Source organism: Pseudorasbora parva, chromosome 9, assembly GCF_024679245.1.
Source record: "Pseudorasbora parva isolate DD20220531a chromosome 9, ASM2467924v1, whole genome shotgun sequence".
Lineage (NCBI taxonomy): Eukaryota > Metazoa > Chordata > Actinopteri > Cypriniformes > Gobionidae > Pseudorasbora > Pseudorasbora parva.
Genome location: NC_090180.1, coordinates 16,568,632 through 16,595,603, shown reverse-complemented (window position 1 = coordinate 16,595,603; position 26,972 = coordinate 16,568,632). Strand labels below are relative to the sequence as shown.

General features: G+C 37.8%; 1 protein-coding gene across 4 annotated transcripts in view; it reads left to right on the top strand.

Annotated features, from left to right (window-relative positions):
* dpp6b (dipeptidyl-peptidase 6b) overlaps window positions 1–26,972 on the top strand; it is a 204,673-nt gene that overhangs the window by 76,035 nt on the left and 101,666 nt on the right. The window contains exon 1 of one of the 4 annotated variants that reach the window (XM_067454125.1): window positions 9,853–9,909. The exons of the other annotated variants lie outside the window; for them this stretch is intronic. Within the exon in view, the coding sequence (XP_067310226.1) occupies window positions 9,868–9,909 (42 nt within the window). The 5' untranslated portion in view covers window positions 9,853–9,867. Of the gene's footprint in view, window positions 1–9,852; window positions 9,910–26,972 lie in introns of those variants that run through there. 4 annotated transcript variants of the gene reach the window in all.

Sequence of the window (26,972 nt, the reverse complement as noted above, 5' to 3'; positions counted from 1 at the left end):
AGCAAATTGTCTTGTATAGTCTGGACTTTCTGACACCTGTATGTATGCAGCTATAAGGTTTTAGGAATATTTCTTTGAAAGTGAAAACTGTACTCAATGCAATCAGCAGGGGGCAGTACAATCCTCCAGGATGCAGGGAACATCCTTTTTTTTTTTTAAATGAATGAATGTAATCTGTTGTTTGATGCCATTTGAGCTATAATAGAAGAGTATGTGCTGTTCATTTTAATTAAATGGCATACAGTTTAACCAATGTCGATTAAACAAGGCCGCTGCAGCAGTTTAATCATTCAGAATACCATCATTTTGAAATATACCCAGATAGACGGCATACATCATTTCTTAGTATGCAACAAAGTGAGGTAGACTACACTGTGGAGTAGTAACACCTAATAGTAACACCACCTAAGCTATATTGTTTGTCCTCACAGCTAGGGAGTTGTTTCTGTTTGTGAAGATGAAGCCATGTAGAATTAATGTGTTGTGCCACACAAGTTGTCATTTATTGACACTGAAATGATAGCAGAGGGTCACTGGGACCAAAGGGAATTAAACCAATCGCACAGCCTTTGGGTTTGATTGCTCTATTCTCTCATGAGACCGTAAAACAAAAACCTCTGGCTGAAATTTGAATTCATTTGTTCATGTCATTCTGTGTACATTGTGACAGCGAGGAGAGCAGTTTTAGCCTAGTTACTGCAATCAATAGCCAACTGAAAAGTATTAACACTTTATTTTAAGATGACGTAGTTACACATTACTACGTATACTTATTATAGTATGAACGGTAAATGATGCATAATTTAAAGTAACGTAGTTAATATTACTCATTACTTATCTGAGTAAATACAATATAACTACGTCACCTTAAAATAGTTTTACCAAAATCTACCTTAACCCATATATGTAAGTGTTATGTTCATTAGAGTATTGTGTCGTAAGTTTAGCAACATGCTAATGCAATCATTAAAGGGACAAGGGTTCAAACTCAGTATTTAGTCATTTCATGCTAATTTCAGTCTCCTGCTTCCTTTAATTTATTTCAGCCATTATCTGGTTCATGTTATGTCTGAGTCAAAGCGCTCATGTTTTAGTGATCTCGGAAAGCACACTTCATACCCTTCCTTAAAACAGCCTGCAATTTCATGTTTCATGTCAATGGAGGCACAGAGATATTAGGAAGGCAGGCTCTTATTACAGAGATGACGTCAGTCCTACTCAGTTAATCGCCGTGGCTTTCAGGTTGTTGTTTTGCCATGCATTTGCAAAACACTTCAACTCACTGGTTTCCAACACAGCTTATTAATGAATCATCAGATGTGATTTTATGGAGATGAGATCTGGATTATGCTGATATTCTATCGATTGTGTGAAACATCGTACAAGATGGCTCTCTGAATAATCAGATCGATAATATGAGCTGGTGTAGAATCAAGGTTGAGATGCGCCATTCAACTGAAGTTCAAGTGTAGTTTATACACAAAACAGCATTATTTAATATTAATAATAGTCCATTTTTAAAGTGCACTAATTGTTATACTATTTCATATAAATTGTCATATTATGCATATATTCTTATTTCCCAAGAATCCTCAAATTTGGATATTTTATATAACCAATAGATTCATATTTTGATGTCAATTTTGTAAAAAATTTATGATCTGATATATAAAAAAAAAAAGATATTTTCACAATTTATAGTGCTTAGTCTAAACTAATTATTTAATTATCAGTAATTTATGTTGTTATAATGTATGGCGGAATAGCACTTCTGAGAGTACTCCGACTCGGCGCAGTAAAAAGTCCCGGCTGAAACATCCTCCCTCACATCTCCCCCCTATTGACAGAACTGAGAGAGGGAGATGTGAGGGAGGATGTTTCAGCCGGGACTTTTTACTGCGCCAATTCGGAGTACTCTCAGAAGTGCTATTCCGCCACACATTATAGTTCTCCTTTTAAATCTGCTTAGAAAAGCGCCACGTTTTATTTTATGTCATCATACTTGATCGTTCAACTATTCGTGTAACTGTATTTTAAATAGGGAAAACGTGGAGGTGTTTGGTCGCTTCTAACTTGATCTCTGTTTGGTACCATAGTGAATGAACTGGGCTTAGTGGGCTAAGCTAAATGCTATCAGATCGTCACAGCACATCAGAGCGATTAAGTGCACGCACTGAGACGAGAGAGGTATTTATCAACTCGTCTTAGTTAAGGGAATAATATAGTTTAATATGAAAAAGCGGTGAAGTATCCCTTTAATGCCTCATTCCAGGCATCCCGTAACCAGTGTTTTTCCAACCTTCTACCCGTGAAAGTGCACTGGAATGGCAGTCAAACCCGTCGAACTCGTACTAAATCTATGTACTCCCAGTTACGAGTTCTGACGTTACATAGCCCGCGAAGCAACAACTGCAGCACCTATGGATGGTGTCTATGAAAGTTGTTCATTTAAGAACCAAATAATTTATTAAAATAAGATATTGCTAACGTTATTTACCCGCAAATGGTATGCATTAACAGCCGCTTTTCTAGTGTTAGCAAGTTTTCAGTCTAATGAGTGCAAGAATAAATACATTTCAAAATACATAAATAACGTAAAATAAAATATATAACAGCTTCTCTTGCCTTATGCACCATTTTTCTCCTCCATTTCACTCAAATAAGCTAGGAGTAAGCACCTTTGGTGATAGAAATGATTGTAAATGAGCATTAGCCCCATACGGTCCGCCATGCTTTGTTAACATTTAGCTACCGCAATTCCTTGCGCTCAGGCAGTTTAGCATGACTTTGCCTGGAATGCTACAAAGTCATGAGTCATTGTTTGAAGTCGTAACTTACAGCCTCAAATCCTGCCTCGAATGTAGCATAAAACTCTGTCATACCAATAAACGGGAGAATGTATGCAAATCTGTTGCAAAGCGATACTAAAACATCAAAGCATTGGAGTTGATCTCCACCCCTCTGGTCATAAAACAAAGCAGTATAAGCAGAAGACGATGTAAATAAAACAAATCTATTAAAGTAGAACTGTAGATCTAGAAATGGGGGAAAAAGTAAATGAGCCGTTTTAGTGCATAGATGAAACACTTGATTGCGTCAATGATTTCGATTTCTTCCAGTGAACAGACATAAATTAGAAAGACTCCAGTCAAAGTACATCATGTGGAAGCCATCACATTGTATCAGCATTATATTTGGGTACAACCATCTGATACATAAAAGGAAAAAGTTCATGCTCATTCTACTGTAGATCATAAATGTTACAAAGACATCTGCTGAACGTCAATCTATCATCCATCAGGAAAATGTACTGCTGCAGATAATTTGACTGCATTTGTTTGCATATTTGAGACTGTCTGTCAATCTGTACAATTTGTTGGCATGTTTCAGTGACTCTTTGTCTTGTGGTGACTGCCTTCATTCAACTGATTCACCTTAAAAAGATGCTTCATTCAAGAACAAATCAAATAACAGTCATTATAAATAAGTCATTGAAGCATTCACTTAACCCAATTGGCAGAATCTCTGAGGGATATACTTATTTTGAATTGAGTTACTGACCGCTTCTTTGAGCAAAGTAGTCACTGAGGCACTAATAGGCTTTTTTTCGGGAAGAGATTGGAGCTTCAACTTTGATTTCTATTTATTTCACACTGACATAAAGTACTACTGTGGGAGTGTGGGAGAGGTTTGATATCGCGGCTCTACATCCAGACTCGGGTCCCGCGTTTACTACTGCGCTGGCTCGGGTCCCGTGTTCACTACTGCGCTGGCTCGGGTCCCGTGTTCACTACTGCGCTGACTCGGGTCCTGCGTTCACTACTGCCCAGACTCGGGTCCTGCGTTCACTACTGCGCTGGCTTGGGTCCCGCCTTCACTACTGCGCAGACTCGGGTCCCACGTTCACTAATTTCCAGACTTGGGTCCCGCGTTTACTACTGAGCAGACTCGGGTTCTGCGTTCACTACTTTCCAGACTCGGGTCCCGCGTTCACTACTTTCCAGACTCGGGTCCCGCGTTCACTACTTTCCAGACTCGGGTCCTGCGTTCACTACTTTCCAGACTCGGGTCCCGCGTTCACTACTTTCCAGGCTCGGGTCCCACGTTCACTACTGAGCAGACTCGGGTCCCGTGTTTACTACTGCGCTGACTCAGGTCCCGCGTTTACTACTGCGCAGACTCTGGTCCCGCGTTCACTACTGCGCAGACTCAGGTCCCACGTTCATTACTGCGTTGACTCTGTCCCGGGTTTTTAATACTGCGCATACTCGGGTCCCGCATTTACTAGTGCGCAGACTCGGGTCCCGCGTTTACTACTGCGCTGACTCGGGTCCGGCGTTCACTACTGCGCTGGCTTGGGTCACGTGTTTACTACTGCGCAGACTCTGGTCCCGCGTTCACTACTGCGCAGACTCAGGTCCCACGTTCATTACTGCGTTGACTCTGTCCCGGGTTTTTAATACTGCGCATACTCGGGTCCCACATTTACTAGTGCGCAGACTCGGGTCCCGCATTTACTAGTGCGCAGACTCGGGTCCCGCATTTACTAGTGCGCAGACTCGGGTCCCGCGTTTACTACTGCGCTGACTTGGGTCCCGCGTTCACTACTGCGCAGACTCGGGTCCCATGTTTACTACTGCGCAGACTCGGGTCCCTTGTTTACTACTGTGCTGACTCGGGTCCCGCATTTACTACTGCGCTGACTTGGGTCCCTTGTTTACTACTGCACTGACTCGGGTCCCACATTTACTACTGCGCTGACCCGGGTCCCGCATTTACTACTGCGCTGATTTGGGTCCCGCATTTACTACTGCGCTGACTCGGGTCCCGCATTTACTACTGCGCTGACTCGGGTCCCGCATTTACTACTGCGCTGACTCGGGTCCCGCATTTACTACTGCGCTGACTCGGGTCCTGCATTTACTACTGCGCTGACTCGGGTCCCGCATTTACTACTGCGCTGATTTGGGTCCCGCATTTACTACTGCGCTGACTTGGGTCCCTTGTTTACTACTGCGCTGACTCGGGTCCCGCATTTACTACTGCGCTGACTCGGGTCCCGCATTTACTACTGCGCTGACTCGGGTCCCGCATTTACTACTGCGCTGACTCAGGTCCCTTGTTTACTACTGCGCTGACTCGGGTCCCGCATTTTCTACTGTGCTGACTCGGATCCCGCGTTCACTACTGCGCTGACTCAGGTCCCAATTCAGCGCAAAATATTCTGACATTAGCGGCTTCACTTGTCTTCAGTGGAAGACAGTGAAGGTGCGTCGTCCATATTTTTTTCACGGTCTATGACTTTAAAGCCACATCTTTAAAACTAATGGCAGATTCTGAATCTGTAGAGTTAGAAAGTAGCTCCATACAAAAGTAATTGTGTTCCACACAAGATACATAATTGTCTGCTGAATTGTTAAATCATCAAACTGTAACGCTGTCATCCCTGTGGAGGGAAAAACTAGCTCAAACACTGCATACACAATACTCATTAAGAAAATTAATTAATATGTCTTGATTGAACAGTGTCTGCATGTTTTAATAAAATGTTGATTAAACATAACCATGTTGTACTTTGCACATTTTAGTGCCTTTTATTTGTTAAGAAACATTTTGACCCCCTGATGACTGATATGGATTGATTTTGGGCTGTCTCAGACGACAAATGGCCAGTCATTGCGATGCGGCATCTAAACTCTGGTCCTACATCACACAGTGAGAGAAAGTAAAAGACGACCGTTGTCACTGTCTTGCGAACAGAGATGGCCTGAGATAATTTTCTGACAGTGCCAGAAATGTAGCATTGTCATCTCACGGTGTGTTTGCTTCTAGGGCCAATGTCTACTAGCTAATAAAAATGCAACATGAATTGGACTATTGATCAACACAACATGGTGCTAAACTTAAAACTCTATTTGCAAACTTGGCATGCCATGTTGGCCTCTTTTCTCTAGCCATGACCACATCAATATTCTCCTCTTTCTCGTCCTCCTCTTGTTTTCAGCACACATGAAAACCACAATTGCCAAAGTGCGATTCATCTTGCTCTTTGTTTACCACTAGCACATACTGATGCTAACTTGCGTAGCTTATGATTAAATAGGTGTCATCATCATACAGTCAACATGCATATCGTTCCCAAGGTTATTATATCCATGTCATATAGTGTGATTTGTAATGATCTTATAGGACTGCTGAAATTGCACGGTCTGTAGCAGGCATTAGTCAAGTTCCCAGTTCACGCGTGGTTATTTTATCAGTAGCTCACTCATTAATTTTTTAGAAATGTTTGAATGATTCAAAAGAGCGATCTGGACATCACTAGAATGATAAATCGTGCATCTTGTTGAGGAGCGGTGTGCTATTACTTTTGAAGTGATCAAATTACCTGATGTCACCTGGCAAATGATAAAATAGTTTAAAAAAACATAGATTCACTTTGAAGAAGGTCAATCCATTAGTTAGCACACTCAACTTGCCTCTTCTGAAAAAAAAAACAACACAATACAAAACAACACAATTCATCTGGCTTTAAGTTCTCCATCAGCATGGAGGAGCACTCGTCACTGGCACACGCAGCGCTCTAGTGCTGCGAATAAACTCTTCTCTTTCAGCTGCAGTGAATTTGTGGCATCTGCATTAGCAGAACTCACCAGCTGAAGTCCAGAGGTTATCAGGAGCTTATCAGGTTGTTTAGATGTGTGGTTTTGTAATGCTGATACTTGCTGAAGTGTAAATGGAGCCTAATGGATTGGTAAGTGGTTCGGTGCTGATGCTGGTGAAACAGTTTGAAGCAGTTTTCTGTGTGTGTGCGTGTGTGTGTGTGTGTGTGAGTGTGTGTGTTTGTGTTTGTGAGTGTTGATCTGTGGCTGTCAGAGTCTGAACACCGCTGACCTGATGAAGGCCGATACTGCTCTCATGTGTCCCTGTTCCACTCAGTAGGGGTTTCATGAGTCAACTCGATAGTACTTGAGAAAGGTCAGTTAGTTTTAAAGTACCAAGAATATACCATGTACACTTACACATACAGACAGACAGGCCTATATTTCGTACATTTTTAAAGCTAAAATTTTAAAAACATTTTTACCTTGCATTGTTGTATTGTTCTTTCCTCCATGATAAACATAGAGATGTTAGAGAGATTGTCCGAGCTTTTGTTTTCCATTCTTGGAGAGTGGATGGTGGATTTCTACTGTCAAGCTCCCAAACTCAAGGTCATGTAAATTTAGTGTTTCAAATAGTTTGATGAACAATGGCCTTCAATCTGTTTCACTTAAAGACATGTGGGACAAACCTTCTTAACACTACATCATTATTAAGCTATACTTTATGGTCTACATTATTGTTAATACATGTTTCTCCGAAATGATTATGCCTTCTGTAAGTCATATCTCACTCTCAGAAGTATACTTCAGTAAGGGTGGTCTGGACCGCTCTTAGCTTAGTTTATTGCAGTGGTGGCCTCCGGTGGTTCTTTACATCTCAGTCTATATCAATATAATTCTGCGAATTGAAGCGTTTTCATGCAAAGAATAGAACTGTAATTACACTGTTTGTTAGCTTTTTAATTATATTATCCAAAGGTACATCAGCTGGCAAAAACCATTATGGAGTCTATTTGAAGAGAATAGTTGTGGAGGGGAGTTTGGTGCGGTCCGCAGAGCCATTTAGAGTATAGTGTATTAGTGTATGTATATGTGTATTGAAATACACTGTATTTCATCTGTAAAAACTTTAGTCCCCTGGCTACCATGTCAGAAGCTGCAATTCAAAATAAAATTTGCCTGCCACTGCAAATTCAGCAAACGTTTGGGCATGAGAAGTTATGGGGTTGCACAATCATTTCAAAATGATATAAAATATCCACGGTTTGATTTAGTTTGCAATTTGGATTTTATTTATAAGATCTCCTAATTTCAACCATTTTTTAAAGTGGTTCTATTATAAATAACACTGCTTTCTCACATAACGCAGTTAAACAGCCCCTGCATAGAGTGAATAATCCATTTTTGAGCCATTGATAAACCAATTCAGCACCGCCGCCACGGACGGCACCTGGTTACATCACACTTAAGAAGGTAAACCTTAACTCTTTCCCCACCAGCGTTTAAAAAATAGTTGCTAGCCACCGCCAGGGTTTTTGAAAATGTTCACAAAAATGTAATAGCCCATAGAATTTTTGTTGATGATGATCACGTTATTTTACATATGCATATGATTACATGCGATCACCTGTTTTACCTCGCGTGTGTTTTGATCAGGAGATTCAGTACTCATTCAGAAGATGCTTAATAGCATCTCCTAGCATCAACAGTGAAAACACAGAAAATTCCGTTTTTGGCCAGGAAGCGTTTTCTCATAAATAATGGAAAATTCCGTGTTTGCCGGGGAAAGAGTTAGGCAACCTCCTAAGATTATAGTTCGGGGAACATGCCTAGAAATGGTACACCTTTTGTTAAGTTTTAAGCTTTTTGTTTAAGTTTTAACTTTTGTTTTACTTTTAGAGCCTCTGTAGTGCACTGAGAGACAATGTTATCGGGAAATGCAGCCATGTGACCAATGGAAGATAGATATGTCACGTTGTGACCTCTTAGCTGAATTAAAAGAACATAAACTTTTACTCTGCAGGATTGCAGTTGAGTGGAGTAAGTTACTCTGCAGGATTGCAGTTGAGTGGAGTAAGTTGAAAATGTTTACATTTTGATGTATTATGTTGAATTATATATTTTTTATCTTAAAAAGCATCAGAGCGTGACGTCATTTTACCACTACTGCAGTGTTCACAGAAATTTTGCTTGCTCAAAATGAAGTGTGACCGTGGCATTAAACATTTATAATCAAGCTGTAAAAAGCAATATTATAGATTTAATTAAAAAAAAATAAAAGGTAAAAACATGATGTTATATCATGTTATCAGTGGTGTTATACAAGTGCCCGCTAGTAGGGCAAGGTCTCGGGTAAAATTTCTGAAGCATATTTTTACAACATTAAGTAAAATAATGCATTAGTGAAGGTTCATTATGTGTGGAGGCGCATTTTATTTTGTGATTGTGTTTTTTATGACTTTGACCTGTTCTGTTCTGCCCTATTATCATCCCTCCCACATTTTTGCCTTAAAGTGATTAAAGATATTGATTTCATGTCCGTTTGTTCTGTTTCTCTGGTGCAGCCAAAGTGAGAGGAGGCAGTAAAAGCATATGGGTTTTGTTCAAAAAAAGTTACCTAGAACAGGTCCAACCATGTCGAACTACTACAAATGAAGAGCATTACACACACACACACACACACACACACACACACACACACACACACACACACACGCACGCATACACACACGTCTGGTTCACTATCTTTGTGGGGACTTTCCATAGACGTAATTATTTTTATACCGTACAAACTGTACATTCTATCCCCCTACACTGCCCCTACCCCTAAACCTACCCATCACAGAAAACATTCTCCATTTAAACTTTCTCAAAAAAACTCATCCCGTATGATTTATAAGCCTTTTGAAAAGTGTAACAATGTAGGTAATCTCAGGTTTTACTATTCTTATGGGGACATTTGGTCCCCACAATGTAATATGAACAAGGGCACACACACACACACACACACACACACACACACACACACACACACACACACACACACACACACACACACACACACACACACACACACACACACACTCAGACGTTGGGGAAGCCTCTAATGTGAGTAGCTGGCAGGATTAGTGCTGAGTCTCAGTGTGTGGTTAGAATCCAGATCAGTTGCACTTAAGGCAGGGGTGTGTCGTCACCATTAAACGATCTTCAACCAAACTTCAGCGTCCTCGGGCAAACTGCTGTCCTCCGACATCATCTCATCATGAAGACAAGGAAGCTGTCCAGAATACAGAGACTATGGATTGTAAGTTTTTTTCTGAACATACATGAACTTCGGTAGTGTTGTTGAAAAAATCTCTATTAATATGATAATTTCTTTATTTGTTTCATTTAGTTTTATGTTTGTTCAACATTGTGTTTCTCAGGGGATGCAAGATTGGTCTGCATTGATCATATTTACTCGATATTTACATCAATCGTTTGATGTGTTTGACATAGTTGCTGCTTCTAATGTTACATGTTATGCTTCAGATTGATTTTTATTTTCGGTCAGAGACAACGACTCATAGTCCTATGCTCATGTCAATATCTTGCATTTTGGCAACTTTTTGCACGCATTTTTGGTTTCTTTACAGAGTTGTAAAGAAAGTTACATTTGAAAAGAAACTCCAAAGGCAGAGAAATCCCAGAATGCAAAGTGGATATCAGATTTGTCTGAGATGTCATATTGTTTCACTCTTAAAGGTTTCTTTTAAGTAAGGATTATAAAACGACTTTATCTGTTCTTTGGATTGAACTCTGGGGGGTAGCAGATATCTCTGAGTTTAATAGCAGGGGAACATCAGACTGATATTAACTCATATCATATTACTCATATTAACTGCTGGCAAACCCAAATTATTTTACTGTAATCGTATACACTTTCACTACACGTCACCGTGTTTTAAATCAACACGGCTTTAATGAAATTGCAATAAGAAATTGCTATAATTTTATATTGAACTGTGGTAACAATTTGTTTTACATTTGCCTTTTGTCCTCATAGTCCTCCTAATCTTTTTGTTCAGAAATGCACTATTCACTAAATCATTTTCTTAATGTTACCATGAAATCAAAATGGACAGTTCTTGTTTTTTATAGAATATTGCAGTGATTATTATAAACGATTTATCTATGTACATAATGCACAACATTTGATTCATATACCCTCATAATCTTTAATCACAATAACATCCCCTCCCTCTTGCAGGGACATCTCTTGTTTTCTCTGATTACATGTTTAATGGCGCAATAGCTGGACAACCTGTCAATCACAATATATTATAGCAATAGCAACCCAGCAAGCAATTTTGTGTTTAAAAGATGTCTAGCCATCCAAACACAGCCCTAAAGTCTAGGCTAAAACAAGTCAAAATTTGGGCTGTCTAAAATTAATAAACCCTAGCCCAAGAACAGGCTAGCCATTTAGAACGTAAATATTTCAAAGAAATGAAACCAAGCACCTTGTAATCACTGTTGGCTTTGCTTACATGATGAAATATCATACATCTTGCAAGTTGTTATTGTGGCAAAAACAACATTCAAAAGTTATTTTGGCTAGAAGTGTTTTACTCATAGCCGGACTATACTGGGTCTGTAGTTAGCCGAGACGGTGAGATAATGGCTATTACTTGCTGGGAATCCACAATCAGATCTAATTAGACAAAATCAAGTTCCATCCTACATTTTTTTTCTCATTCGAGAAATGGTTTTACTTGGATATACGTCACTTGTACTTCCAGTAAAAATATCTAAAAAACCTTAAAAAAAGATAAATATAATTGAGATGAAAACTGCACAGGATATTAAGACTTGTTTTCAGAGAATATATTTAGAATTGTGTATTTCGTTAGTTCTGTCATCGGTGTCTGATCTGGACCATGACAGCCCTATAAGCAATGCGTGCAGTCCTTCACCTCTCGAGTCTTCGGGTTCTAGTCATTCGTTCTCACAGCCCCATAAGCTGAGTGCAGAAGATCCTGTACAGAACCAATGGCATGTAGCACATGCACGGTAACCACAAAATGAACAAATCGCTCTGACAATGAGACTACTCGTTGTTCCCGAGTCATATTTAAATTTTGTTCAAAAAGACAAATCGTTCATGAAGACGCACCACTTACACATAACTTAGTTTTCAGCCGAACTCAGCTGCACACACACTGTGAGAAGCAGAAGAAGATGAATGTAAATTATCTTTGCCGATGTTGTAAAAAATCATTTAAAGGGATACTTCACCGCTTTTTCATATTAAACAATGTTATTCCCTTAACTAAGACGAGTTGATACATACCTCTCTCATCTCAGTGTGTGCACTTAATCGCTCTAACGCGCAGTGTCATTTTGATAGCACTTAGCTTAGCCCACTAAGCCCAGTTTTTTCATTAGGTACCAAACAGAGATCAAGTAATAGCGACCAAACACCTCCACCTATAAGCTATAAAAGGGCTATAAGGTAGCCTAGAAATCTAGACGCACCCTAGCGGCAGCAAATTTAATTTGCCCTCAAGTGTGGTCTAGCAACTCTCAATTCCTATCTGAGCTGTATTCCTCAGAATCTGGACGGCCCAATCACATAGTGTATAGAGTCGGCGGGCGGGGCCATAATGACGACGGCCGAGTTGCGTTTGCGTGCTTCTAGTAAACACAGAAACTGGCGAACGGCGGCGGTCTTTCGAATCAACTCTGCCCGCACCTCCGGAAGACTTGGAGTTAAGCTTTCCTCTGAGAAAAGAACAAAGAGCGGCACTGAAGTCATTCTTAAGAAGGGAAGATGTGTTCGGAGTTTAGCCGACTGGATACGGTGAATGTTTAATCAGTCAGCGAGCTCCCCTTCACCGTCGTTGCTCCGGTTGGTGTAGCGCTATCCTATCGCGTGCAGAGGGAGTTTGAAAGACAACCGTTTATCCCGCCCCTCGGATTGAGCCCCTCGGGTCTGGCTTGTCAGGCTAGCTATAAGGTGCAGTTTGTGGCCTAAAACAGAAGAGTAGCCTACTTATTTTTAGCTTTCCTCAAGCTGTGTAGAAATGATATTGAATCAACCGTCCCTGGGTTGAGATGGTTTCTTCTCGCCTCTATGACACGACCTGCGGAGCTGAGTGCAGCACTGGCAGCACTGGCTGCACTTGATGCTGGAACGCAGGATATCCTCCTTGCCCATGTATTTCATAGTAAATTGTGTCTAGTACTATATAAATTACAAAGGTATAATTGGCATCTTTATTTCAAACAACCTGACCGACCGCGACCCGAATATTATTAAAAATATTTTTGGATGACTCAAAACCGAGTTTTGTGATCCGGAACACGCAGCTCAGGTGGTCAATAACATGATTGTATGCTGTAAATAAAATGTCATATGCTTGGTATGATGAGAATAAATGCATATTTAATTTAATAGTATGAAAATAATATCCTAATTAGTTAAATCTGTTTAAAAATAGGAAGATATAGACACATCATAGTTCTGCCTTGTATTTTATCTCAAAATAAAAGATGTAATTTTATTTCACTTGGAAATGAGCGGAAATAAGTTCAAACAGCCTCTATTTTCACGAGGTAAACGTAACGCTACTTGGTAATTTTAACATATAAAATTGCTGCCGTAATAACGGCCCATTTCAAATGTTTACATGCTTTTAGTCTTTTTATTTTTTGAGCGGTGATGAAGTATATTGCTTTTGTAAATATTTGCCAACATTTCAGTAATAAAAGGCTAGATCTTTCTTTACAATGCATCCAAATTACAGCGAAGTGCAACCGTACGGTGCTCTGCAGTGGTCAAAAAGGATATAAACAGTGCATTTTGAAGTGATATATTCTTGAAAACTCAGAGATGTGGATTCGGAGGGCAATTCAATTACCACACGACCTTGGTGTTTGTCAAAAAACAATATGTAATTCGGCCGGGGATTTTTATGCGGGTGGTGGGAGACGGATGGCAATAAAGTCACTGACAAGCCCCAGTAAATGATAAAAATACCTTATGACCCCACAAGAAACAATTACAGATCAAATAGGGCTTCAGCCAACTTCTTCGCCACTAATGGAGTGAGCTTGAAAATTGAATTTTTCTCGAACCCTGTGGGGAGGCGGGCCACAAAATTAGGGGCATCAAATTGTTCAAAGCAAAGATTGTTCTTGCTCCGGCTTTAACTTCTAGATATTCGGCAACGGTGCCACAATGAAATTAATGGCTTCGCTTGCAACTTTCACTGCTATTACTGAACTACAACTCAAACGCACGACATCAACGTCATCGTTCTCAGCCGATTGTTCGCGGACTGGACCGGTTAAAATTTGACTGCAGAAAACCAGAGAATATATGAGTATAAGGAATGAAGTGGGCGTTTCTAAATTTGTGGGTGTTTTCAAATTGATGGGTGTTTATAAATCACAAAATGAAAATGATCCCCTTCACCTGACCCCACTTCCCCACAAACCCACAAACCAAATCAGGTAACAGAGTTTAAAAAGTCCCTCTGTTTATGGCCATGCCCTCTGATTTGGTAATGCCTATTACTCACCTGCAGAGACATATACTTGGAATATACTGCAATTTTAAACTATGCACTATCACCCTTTGGGGGCGGCAGTGGCTCAGTGGTTCATGTAGGTTGTCTACAAACCAGAAGGTTGGTGGTTCGATCCCTGGTTCCACCTGACCAAGTGTCGAGGTGTCCATGAGCAAGACACCTAACCCCAAACCGCTCCCGACGAGCTGGATGGCACCTTGCATGGCAGACACTGCCGTCGGTGTATGAATGAGTATATGGATGGGTGAATGTGAGGCGCTTTGGATGGCCGGTCTGTTGAAAGCGCTATATAAATGCAGTCCATTTACCATTTTACCATTTAAACGGGGTACTAAAGGAAAATGAAAATTGAGCGGAGGTACGTAGGAGGGCGGACCCAGGCGAGCTAACTGCACCGTGAACCTTTAAACGCATACCTCAGGTCTTTAGTGACCCGGGACATCATTCACTACCCTACACCTCATTCATTTTAAAAATTTAGTCATCAATCTTCTTCCTCAATCACTTCATTATAAACAATATCTAGAAAATATATAGATGAGTGCCTTTTTACCTATTCATTTTTTGTAAAAACAAGAGAATTTAATAGGGTTGTTAACGACCCGAGGTATGTAACAGTGTAAGTATACCCCTAAAGATATAATGGAAAAGCTCATGCAGTTATACTAGTCAAAATTAATACATCACCATGTCATGGTGTTGTAATGTAACACAACACTCATAAACACAATGAATTACATGTACTGTATTGTAAGTATCAGCAAGTCAACAACTTTAATGCATTAGAGGATCCATTTAGCTTTTAGCCACTCAGTGTAATGGCCTACAGCAACACACTTACTGCAGACTGCAGACTGCTGCCTGTGCTTTCCCTTAATGCACACACTACTTAATAGAAAACTTGACATGCATTGACAGTCATTTTGCCTCTGAAATTCGCTATTTCTGTAAATGCATGTAATGTAGGTCAATATGTTATACCATTTATGTACCTACCTTATGTACATAACTATATCCATTTTTAGCTGCAGTTTTGTCCAGCTTTTGAGTGAGCTGTACTACAATGTTTTGCAGTGGTTTAGTTTATTTTTACTGCTTTCCTGTTCTCTCCTTTTTTTATAGAAAGTGCACCACTCCTTCTGTCTAATCTTCTTCTTCTGAATTAATCTAAAGGCCAAAGTAATGCTTTTAACCAATAAAACTTAGACATCTTTATAGATTTGGTGCACAGGAAGTTAGCTAAAAGATAATTAAGTGTTATTCTTTGGCATTTATGGATTTTGGGGGACATTAAACACATCGATCTAAAAGTAATGTTGTTAAAAATGTGATGTCAGTGACTAGATGCAGTAAATGAAGCCTTAAAGGGTTAGTTCACTCAAAAATAAAGATTCTGTCATCATTTACTCATATTATTTCAAACCTGTATTATTTTGTTCTTCTGCTGAACACAAAATAAGATAACATATTTAGAAGATTATGAGTAACCAAACAGTTAATGCCACTGACTGAAAAAAAACAAAAAAACAATGGAAGTCAATGATGCCCCACAACTGTTTGGCTAACTGTCAATAGATCATGTTTTGTGTTCGACAGAAGAAAGAAATTCATACAGGTTTGGAACAACTTGAGGGTGAGAAAATGATGAAAGAATTTTTATATTTGGGTGAATTATCCCTTTAAAGAGGGCCTACTGTATTATCCCCTTTTAAAAAGTCTGGGATTGTTTAGGGTGTAAAATGTGTTATTTTGGCAAGTTTGCCTGCTAAAATTCGCATTCCTGGGTCTATAAATCACATAATTGAGGTCGCTTTAACCCGTGGACATGGAAAAAAACCCAGACTTGCAGACTTGCAACACAGTGCAGTTGAGCTCTGTTGACATTTGACAACTAACGTAATGCGTCGCTTCGTTGCTCTGATTGGTTGTAGGTCTATCCAATTGATTTCTTTCCTGGTTCGGTTGATACACGCCCCATAATCACAGCCCAATGAAGCAGTTTCAGACTCATATTCTGAATAGAATTGAGTATGACCACGTCAGGCTAATGTCATCATTGAATTGTTATGCTCAAAATACAGTATAAATAAATGTATTTTCAGTAGTGGTCTCTTTTAGACATTTAGACCACACCATACTGTACAGTATGTGTCCAAGATAATAATAAATGTGGGATGGTTTTTGTTGAATGGTGAGAGGTTTTGAGGAATTGTTGGGAAAATAAGGTCAGGTCCGTTTCAGGGAAGGAGAGGACAGCATCTAGGAGTTCTGCAGGGAGTCTTTCCTCAGTAATAGTGACTGTGGTGAACTACATCCTGCTGTGAGAATCCCTCCAGAGAAAGTGTCACTTCCAGCCATCTGGAGTTGAGTGGATGCTTTATTCAGCAGGTCACTGACTCCCATAGACTGATTCAATCAAATTAGTCAGTAGGTGAACTGGTCCAAACTCAGGGTTGCCAACGCTCACAGATTTGGCATGAAACATACGCTTTCAGGCTCTGTCACACTCTGCCCAACTTAAATTTTTACAGCAAATTGCCAAACCTGCTTTTGATATTAAACAAAGCTAAGCTTTTAATTTTTTATTTTTAAGTTTTAATGCGAAATTCAAACAACAAATAGCGTTTTGTCGCTAATGTGGCATAATGTTAAAGCCAGAGGGGTTGAAAAACAGAGTTGCGACATGCTTTCGTCTCCCAGGCGGCGCGTGCAGTCACGTGGCTCATGGAGCGCTCAATACTTCTAGCTCTGTGTCAATGCATCTGAATTGCTTAAGAAGATACACTACAGTTTCACTATACAGATGTTTGCAGCAAGTTTTGGTAAACAGTACATTGATTATTAAGTCAACCATATTTACAGGATCGTTTTATTATGGCGAGTGATAGAGATGCAACATTGTTAACATTAATGTTATTCTTGTAGGCTATTTAGCCCTCAGGAATTCCTTACTAATTAGTCACACTAATACTCATTGATGGTCAAATGTGACCATATACACGCAACAATTTTTTAATTAAATAAATGTTCTATATTTTAGTTCAATAATAATAATTGAATATTTGAGGAGATCTTTTGGGACTAAATACTGTTTTTGCAATAATTATTGTAAATTAATGACCAATTAAAATATTTTTCTTCTAATATTTTTCTTATTTATATTACAATTAGTGTAGCAATTAAGGTTAAAACTGAGAATTCCAATTCAAAGAGGCAAATTAGAGTAATTTTGTGGTTAAAAAATGATAATGTTCATTTGTAATGCCATTATCCAGTAGGTCTAGTTTAGTTGTAGTTTTCTAAATTCTAAAGTTTTCTAAAAAAAAAATCTAGTTTTTAAAATGTAAAATGTTAATAACTTGTAGGCTATATATTACATATGAAATCTTTAAAAAAATACGTTTTGTTACTTTTACCAGGACATTTTAATCCCTCTTTTTAACATATATCTACTACTCATTTTCATGTTGTTTTGTGCTTTGAAATATTGAACCTTTTCTTTGTTGTGATGGAAAATCTGCATTTAAATTTTTGCACATTGTTCATTTGAGGTTAAATTGTGGGTTTGCACACCCATTTTACAATATTACATATATTTACATATATTTACAAATATTACAAAAAAAAGGGACTTTATCCATTAGGATTTGATTGAATCATTAAAAGGTATACTAGGTGAAAAAATAGGTTTAGTGATGTCAGCCAAAAATAAAATTCAGAGAAAAATCAAATGAAGCTGTTATGTTTATGAAGATTGTGAAGACAAATTTTTTAAAATTTTTATTTTATTTTTATTTTTATTTTTTATTTTTTTTACGACAAGAATAATACAGTGTATGAAAAAAAGCTATGAAAAAACAGGGGCAACTTGGTTTTACCTGATTTAAAAATCTACAAACTATTGCAATTTTGCATATTGTCTACAAGACAGTTGCCATTTTCAAGCATTTCATTTGAACATGTTATTAAAGGCACATGGGGACTTATTTCATTTTCTAAAGCATTGTTTGCTATTCATCTGCTCAGCTATTCAGGCATGATTAATATGGCTAAAACTGTTCAGTGCAGTACAAAATAGTCCTCACAGTTTTTTAATGTGAGCGATTAGTGGTAATTATGTAATGCCATAAAGCTCAAAGTAATGTTTAGCTAATGTCTATAACTGTGAGTCACGTCTTTTTGGGTTTGTATGCATGTATTTATTTTTTGTTGTAATTTATACATGTTTCTATGATTTTAAATGATTCTTATTTTAAGTAGCCAAATCCTTAGAAACCTTCAAGAACAATTAAACATGGAGAAATGAGGAGCATTAATTAGTATATTAACCATTTACTATAAAATATAAACTATAACATTTTTATATTAGCCATTTACACCTGAGCAGTGCCACAGACAGATCGACTCCATGCCACGGCGCATTGCTGCAGTAATTCAGGCAAAAGGAGCCTCAACTATGTATTGAGTGCTGTATATGCTCATACATTTCATGTTCATACTTTTCCGTTGGCCAAGATTATTTCATTTTTGTATTGATCTTAAGTTAGATAAAAAAATTCTGAGATACTAAATTTGGGATAAAAGTAATTAAATAAAAATTAAATAAATACATACATAAAAGATAAAAAAAAAGGAAAACAATCGGCCATTATGGAAATGATAATTGCTGTGTCCGTGTTCTTTCATTTGTGTGTTGTCAGTAGATCACATGCAGAACTTTGCACTCCCATCAGCGCTTTTTTGGAATTGTGCTCTCGTGCTAATTTGCCTTGTTTAGTAAATCTGGTCCGTGGATTTGAGCCACAAATGTACAAGATGTGTATTCATCCCATACCATTTTTTTAATATTCAGACTAATAAAGCGGTATCGCACAAGCAAAATGTGTTATTGCTGTAGTTCTAAACATTTGCAATGACACCTTGGGGTGTTTGTGGTAAGTTACTGGAGTATGAAGGGGTAGCATAATTTTCAGATATTGCTTTTATAACACAGTTCAATAGGTAAATATTGAGGATCTTACATTTTAGACAAAATATTGTCAGTTACTTTGTTTTTTTACTGACAAAAATACTTTAAAAAAAAACAGCAAAATGTAGCAGTTGTGTTTTGCTGATGAAAGATTTGGCGTTTTTGAATGAAATGGTCGAATTAACCATTCAATGACTCACTCAGATGGCAGTGGCTAATTATTATTATTATTATTATTATTATTATTATTATTATTATTATTATTATTATTATTATTATTATTATTATCATCATCTCTGCCATATAAAATTATTATGGTAATGCGCTATTTCAAATTCAGCCAGTCAATTGTTTCATGCAATTGTCTTTAATGCATCAATATCAGAATTTGCCTATGCTCTAAAAGTATGTGTACTTTTTCTTCACAAGAAAGGGCAACTTTTGGTACATTCTACCACATCATAAAATTGCGTCTTGAAACGGCGGGCTGCTTTCTTGTAGTTTTGTGCATCTTGTCAACATACACCAGCCTCTCAATATCATTGTCACAATCAACGTCCTCCTATACACACATATTTGAACATATTAAGTCATGCTACTTAACAATTCCTTCTGTTGATCTGGAGGTCTTTCATTTAGAGAACTCACAATGATGCAATTAATAGTTAATGGATAAGTGTTTTGCATTCTTGCTATTTGTGTCCTTATAAAATTTCAATTGTTGTTTCAAAATATTACATGGATAACATTAAATCATTTTGATCAAGTTTATTTGTTTTACACAGTTACACAGTTGGTCTCATGCATATTTACCATGCTTGTTGTTCTGAAACATAGGAAAGATCATATGACATTATCCATCAAAAGCACAAGTCTCTCCCTCTACAGAAAAACACTCAGTAAATGCTATTCACATTATCTCCATCTAGCAATGTCTGGTTGGGCATAACAAGAGTAAAAAATACACACATATTTGAAAGTCTTCAGTTGTGTAGTCAGTAGAGCATAAGGCTCATGGAACAAGGTTTTGACGCGATTGACCCTGGTTTTGAATCTGCCTTTTGCCAAACTCGCTCTTCTCCCTTTTCCCATCATATTTATGCAAAGGCATTTACTTTCAATAAAAATGAAGAAAATGTTCGAAAAGTAGAAATAAATTGCCTAGCGAAATGTTTATTTATAATAAAAGTATTTATTGGGTAGTATTAGGGGTAGGTGTAGGGAGGGCTTTTATTGTCCCATTAAGGTGGCATCCATTTATAATTTTAATAAATATAATCATTTGCACTCTGTTATTATTGCATCCTGTTAATGTACAACAATGGTGAGGTATCACTACTTGCACTTCACTACTTGCACTTAGTGTATATCGTTTATCGCTAATCATTTTTATTTTAACTTAGTGTAAATAGAATCTAGTTATTTATACTTGGTGCAAATAGCATCTATCACTATTTGCACTTAAAGGGTTAGTTCACCCAAAAATAAAATTGAAGTCATTAAATGTTGTTCCACACCCGTAAGACCTCCGTTCATCTTTGGAACACATTTGAAGATATTTTATATTTAGTCCGAGAGCGTATCCAAGTGTATGCACACTTTACTGTCCATGTCCAGAAAGGGAATAAAAACATCATCAAAGTAGTCCATATGTGACATCAGTTGGTTGATTAGAATCTCTTGAAGCATCGAAAATTTTGGTCCAAAAATAACAAAAACTACGACTTTATTCAGCATTGTCTTCTCTTGCCTGTTTGTGTTCAAACCTCAAATAAAGATTCAAACGGTTGTGAATCAGTGAATCGATCAATGATTCGGATCGCATGCCAAACTGCTGAAATCACGTGACATTGGCGATCTGAGTCATTGATCGATTCACTGATTCATAACCGTTTGAAACCAAATAAACAGACCTTGGTCCATTGGTCCAACTTATGAACTTATGAGTGGTTCAACAACAGTTTCTGTTGACCACTGGTATATGTAATTATTGCATATACTAACTATTGGTTTTCTTTGGTCCATTTTAATTATGTTCTCAAAGTTGTGGAGGGTGTTAAAATCTAGTAATTCAGAAAGAAACTTATTTATATAGCTTTGTCTAGTGAATAGATTTACTCTTTCACATATTAAATGATATACAATAGCATTACCAAATCATGTCCTTGTATACATGTCTTATTTGTTTTGTGCTTGGCAGTTCCTTTATGTCATCATCTCTTTTTACTCTTCTTCTTATTGGGTTTTATCTTATTTATGTTCCTTTTTTTGTAAAGCTTTACCAATGAGATTTTGACATCCTGTGCAGACCCCATTCGCTTTTGCAATAGCGATAATTCCTCTTTTATCATTGTTGTTGTGCATGCTTTGTGGTGGATAACCATGGTTGCTGCCTGCATATTAATAATGATTATTTATAAAGGTTTCCTTCCAGTTTTACTGGCATTAAGATAGAAATAGATTAGCGGGAATAAAATCCAGACGCCACATAAATCTTTGAAATTTCCCTATAACAGCAGTTGAGTTAATGAACTTGTAATGAGTGCTAAATCATCTAAAGAGTCAAGAAGAAATATCAGTTCTGTTTTAGAGACTTTGTGAATCCAGGCTGTGCATTCATTTAAGAAGTGGAAATCAGCCCACAAAAGAAATCCTTAAAAACAAACCTTTTCTATTCAAAATAAATATGGTAGTTTTGATGATAGGAATTGTCCAGGTCATCAAAATGCTGACTTTAGTTTGACTGATGCTCAATAATTTTTCATCCAGCATTTAATAGTATTACAGTTCTTTTCTGTCTTAAGGAGTTGTTTGTTTATTTAGCTTGTAGTGAATGTGAACAAAAAATGTGTGTGTGGATGTGTGTGTGTGTGTGTGTGTGTGTGTATATATATATATAAAATACTCACCTAAAGGATTGTTAGGAACACACGTAATTTTGATGGTTGTTGGTGCCAGATGGGCTGGTGTGAGTATTTCACAATGTGCTCAGTTACTGGGATTTACACGCACAACCATTTCTAGGGTTAGTGTGAAAAGGGAAAAAACATCCAGTATATGGCAGTCCTGTGGGTGAAAATGCCTTGTTGATGCTAGAGGTCAGAAGAGAATGGGCCGACTGATTCAAGCTGATAGAAGAGAAACTTTGTTTGAAATAACCACTCGTTACAACCGAGGTATGAAGCAAAGCATTTGTGAAACCACAACACGCACAACCTTGAGGCGGATGGGCTACAACAGCAGAAGACCCCACCGGGTACCACTCATCTCCACTACAAATAGGAAAACAAAGCTGCAATTGGCACAAGCACATCAATATTGAACAGTTGAAGACTGGAAAAATGTTGCCTGGTCTGTTGAGTCTCGATTTCTGTTGAGACATTCAGATCGTAGAGTCAGAATTTGGCGTAAACAGAATGAGAACATGGATCCATCATGCCTTGTTACCACTGTGCAGGCTGGTGGTGGTGGTGTAATGGTGTGGGGGATGTTTTCTTGGCACACTTTAGGCCCCTTAGTGACAATTGGGCATTGTTTAATTTCCACGGCCTACCTGAGCATTGTTTCTGACCATGTCCATCCCTTTGTGACCACCATGTACCCATCCTCTGATGGCTACTTCCAGCAGGACAATGCACAATTTCACAAAGTTTGAATTATTTCAAATTGGTTTCTTGAACATGACAATGAGTTCACTGTACTAAAATGGCCCCACAGTCACCAGATCTCAACCCAATAGAGCATCTTTGGGGTGTGGTGGAACGGGAGCTTCGTGCCCAGGATTAAAACAAAATATTAAAATAACTCAATTGCTGGGTTAGTCTATATTTGACCCAACATAGGGTTAAAACAACCCAGCATTTTTTAGAGTGTACATGAAGCCTTCATATTTTTTTCATATTGTTCACTTTATTGTGATGGACGGTCATTTTTATAATTTGTATACAAATATATAATTTATTATAGGCTACTCTGTATTTTATCTCTTTACATAAATACAATTTTCTACTTAAAAACTATAATTTTGTTATTTTACTAACCCAAATAAGGACTCATTCGCGATTCCGCACTAGGTTGCACGTCAGGGAAAAAAAGTACTTTCTTCCACTTATGAGGATCTGAAGCTACTTTTTATTTTAATATAGCCTATCTCTTTACATAAATAGTATTTTCTATTTAAAAATTATAATTTCATTATTTAACCAACCCAAATAAGGTCTCATCCACGCTAGGTTGCACGTGAGGGGAAAAAAAGAGTTGTGCACTTTTTATTTTATAGGCCTATCTACATACTTTTTTTTGCTTAAAACTATAATTTCGTTATTGACCCAGTGTTGTGTATGTGAACGCTGTTTTTTTATATTCTTAAGATTACCATTATTTACCTATAATCATTTTATTGTTTTACTGTCTAGTGTGTTGTTTCACGGATGGAAAATAAACATGCATGCTTATGAAATAGATGTTTGAGCATTTATTATTTTAAAATGTAGGCTTAGACTTCATTATTTAAAGTAGCATATATGCATTAGTTATACTCCTAATTTAATTTACAGAGCAAGCTATAGAAGAAGATTAGTGTGTGTCGCACTCACAACAAGACGTGCAACAGGGGGCGTGGCGTCACAGGTTTAAAAGTGGGTATTTCTTGCTTTTCAACCGCGGTAAGAAAAAAATCCATACCGTCCCAGCCCTAATATATATATATATATATATATATATATATATATATATTAGGAAGTGCCTTATCCCAGGTTTGACACTGGAGGACACACACAACCTGTGTATTCAATGCTTGGGTGAGGAGCATCCTTGGGTGATGAGGTTGAAGGCAGTATATGTACTCTCAGCCTCCTGGCCCCGCATATGGGAAACTTTTGGACTTTATTGGCATCTCCACAACCAGATTATATCAGAGATGGGAAGTCACTCTACGCCGGCTGGACGAGGGCTTCCTTTTAAGCTATAACTCGCCCTTTCCCAACGAGCCTTCTGTCCCTTCCCGACCTCCATGCAGAACTGAAGAAGTCCTGGAAGGAATCATATTCGGCTCACATTCATCCTTTTCAACATTCAAACTGTGAATATGGAAGGATTGAGTGAGCAGGGATATAGGAGGATGCCCCCTGTTAAAGAGATGCTTGCAAGCTATCTCTCGCAGAGCGAGCCATTCTTTTTGAAGGCTCCTGTCCTGACATTCAAGCTTTTCAGACCACCTCAAGCTTGAATGACAGGGTGTATGTGGCAGCAGTTCATGGTGCTGCAAGCCTAGGTGGATCTGCTTAGGGTTTTGGATCAAAGTCACAGATTATCTACTAAAGTGGTCAACTGAGCTTTGCCACACCATAGACCTAGCCCTTCAGGCAACTAAACAAACGACTGCGGCCATCAGTCGCTCAATGGGGATGGTGGTTATGATGAGGCATCTGGGGCTGAAGAAGAGAGAAATAAAGGAATATTCTCCTTGATGTTGTTCTCGTTCTCTGAACTTTTCAGGCACATCTGTTGAGACGGTGGTTAGAAAGTTTAGAGAGGGAAGGGCACAATCGCTGGCATTCAGGAAGTACAACCGTGTCGATCCAGAATGCCACATAAAGCCTCTAGGGATCCTGGCCAGTTACAGTCTTACAATTTTTTTTTACACAATTTGGAGCATGTCGCAAAATGGTCACGTGTTTCCACAGACTTGCCGGTACTCTCATCTGTCCCTTTGGAGATAACCTGAAAGTTTATATACTGAAAATATATATCAGTTTATATACTGATCAATTACTCTCATTTCATTCCAAACTCCTAAGACTTTCTTTTGGTTGAACTGTCCCTTTAAATCGTGACAACAGAATTTATTATAACAGAAATGCAAGCTGAACATATAGCAGATATGACAGTTTTATAACAAAGGCCATAATAAGCAATGGATCAGCATATACTGTATATTATACTGTACTGTATGACAAGAACATCCATCTTGAGACAGAATAGGGTAATCACTCAACCTAAATTTAATTTAGAAAATAATGGCCTGGTTGAACATTGCATTTTGGTAGAAAGAAGTTTGTGACTGGTAAGAGTAGCAATTGAAGATAATTTGCCATTATTCCTTATATTTTATTGTCGATCTAAATCACCTGCCTATGTGTAATTACATTTAGAATAAAACGCATCACATAAATATTCTGGTTAGGTAAACAGAAGGCAGTGAGACGATATGAATATCAAACACCTCTAATTAATGTCTGTTTGCAGGTAATGCACTAGGGTACCTCCATTGTGCCGTAGAAACCCAACAAATCACTGGCGCTCTGGGATTTTAGTTCTGCGCTGCTCTCTAAGAGCAATCCATTTGCCAGTCTCTGGTCAGCTTTTCCATCTAAAAAGTTAGCATACTGTAAGCCTCTCTTGGGAACAGGCAAGACCTCTGGAATAATCTTGGTACACACGATTGCCTTCAAGTATTTTTAGATTGTGGCAGAGGCAAGACAATTCTTCTACAGCCTGGAAATATATAATGACATCAGAATGAACACAGTTAAATACAATTCTGTATCTGTTAAAAGCCTGCAACAGTTATGACAAATATAATTATTTTATAGTTGAGCAGAGTCATTAGCTGAATTACAACCATACTGATATTATGTGTTGCTGATGGTTTATTCTTTGTTCCTGAACAAAGGAACAAAGTTCTCTCAAAGTTTTTAAAGTCCCCCTGTGGAAAGTTGTTATATACATGTTGTTATATGACAACATACATATGATGTTGTTATATGATGTTACATGTTGTTTTTAATATGCTTTAAGACAAACCATGTGCAATTTCATGCCAAAACCATTGTAGACTGCAGTCTTAAAAACACTGTTTGAAATTGCTGGTGTTTCTGACAGTGCCAGTGGGATTTGCTTTTGCATATCATTAACTATTCTCTGAAGCAGTGGCCGTAGTCTCAAGAGAAGATGGGTTATCCCAGCATATTTTTCGGTTGATATGAAAAATCGGGTAGATTTAGCAATATAGTGGGTGAATTTTGTATGATATAGTATACAGTATTATGATGTTATAATGAACTATATGTCTCACTGACTATTTACTGTTCAAAGCGTTTTTAAGGATACTGACTGATACTGAAGACAGAATGAGACGCAAACAGGAACATGGTTTGTGTGAAATAGCAAAACACCATTATTAGCTGTTCAATAACGTAGTCATTACAACGTTGTAATGAAGGCCATTGTGCGGCATTTACCTCAGTAATTTGGCTGACTGTATTTCTGAGCTTGTGCAAGTGAGTGGGAGTGGGTCTAATATATTCATGATTCCGTGTATACTAAATGAAGCAAGGGTGTAGAGTTACATTCAAACTATTTAAGGCACATTTAAATATGAAGGTTTTAAGGGATAACATTATTGACTACAGGGGGACTTTAATGCCAAAGACCTCAAACATGATAATCCCCCTTCTTGAGATATAAAGTTGGACACATTTTTGAGACACATTTGTACTGTGTGAGAAAAAAATTAAGTGTGATATTATAAACACATGTTAATGTATGCAACTAGACTTTATTTATAGCATACTAAAGATTATATCAACTTTATTAAATTACCTAGATGAGAAAATTATAAAATCTTGTCTGGAGAATATGTGCTTATTTAAGATGTATTTTAATATACTTATTATAAATGCTAACAATGTTTATTCGTTATATTTTTAACCCCGTGTTAAAATAAAATGCTAACAATTCCATTCAAATTTAATTGCATAGCACTAGCAGAAAATAGTACAAAACAATAGACTGGATAAACCCAGCCTGATCTGCCGGCGATTT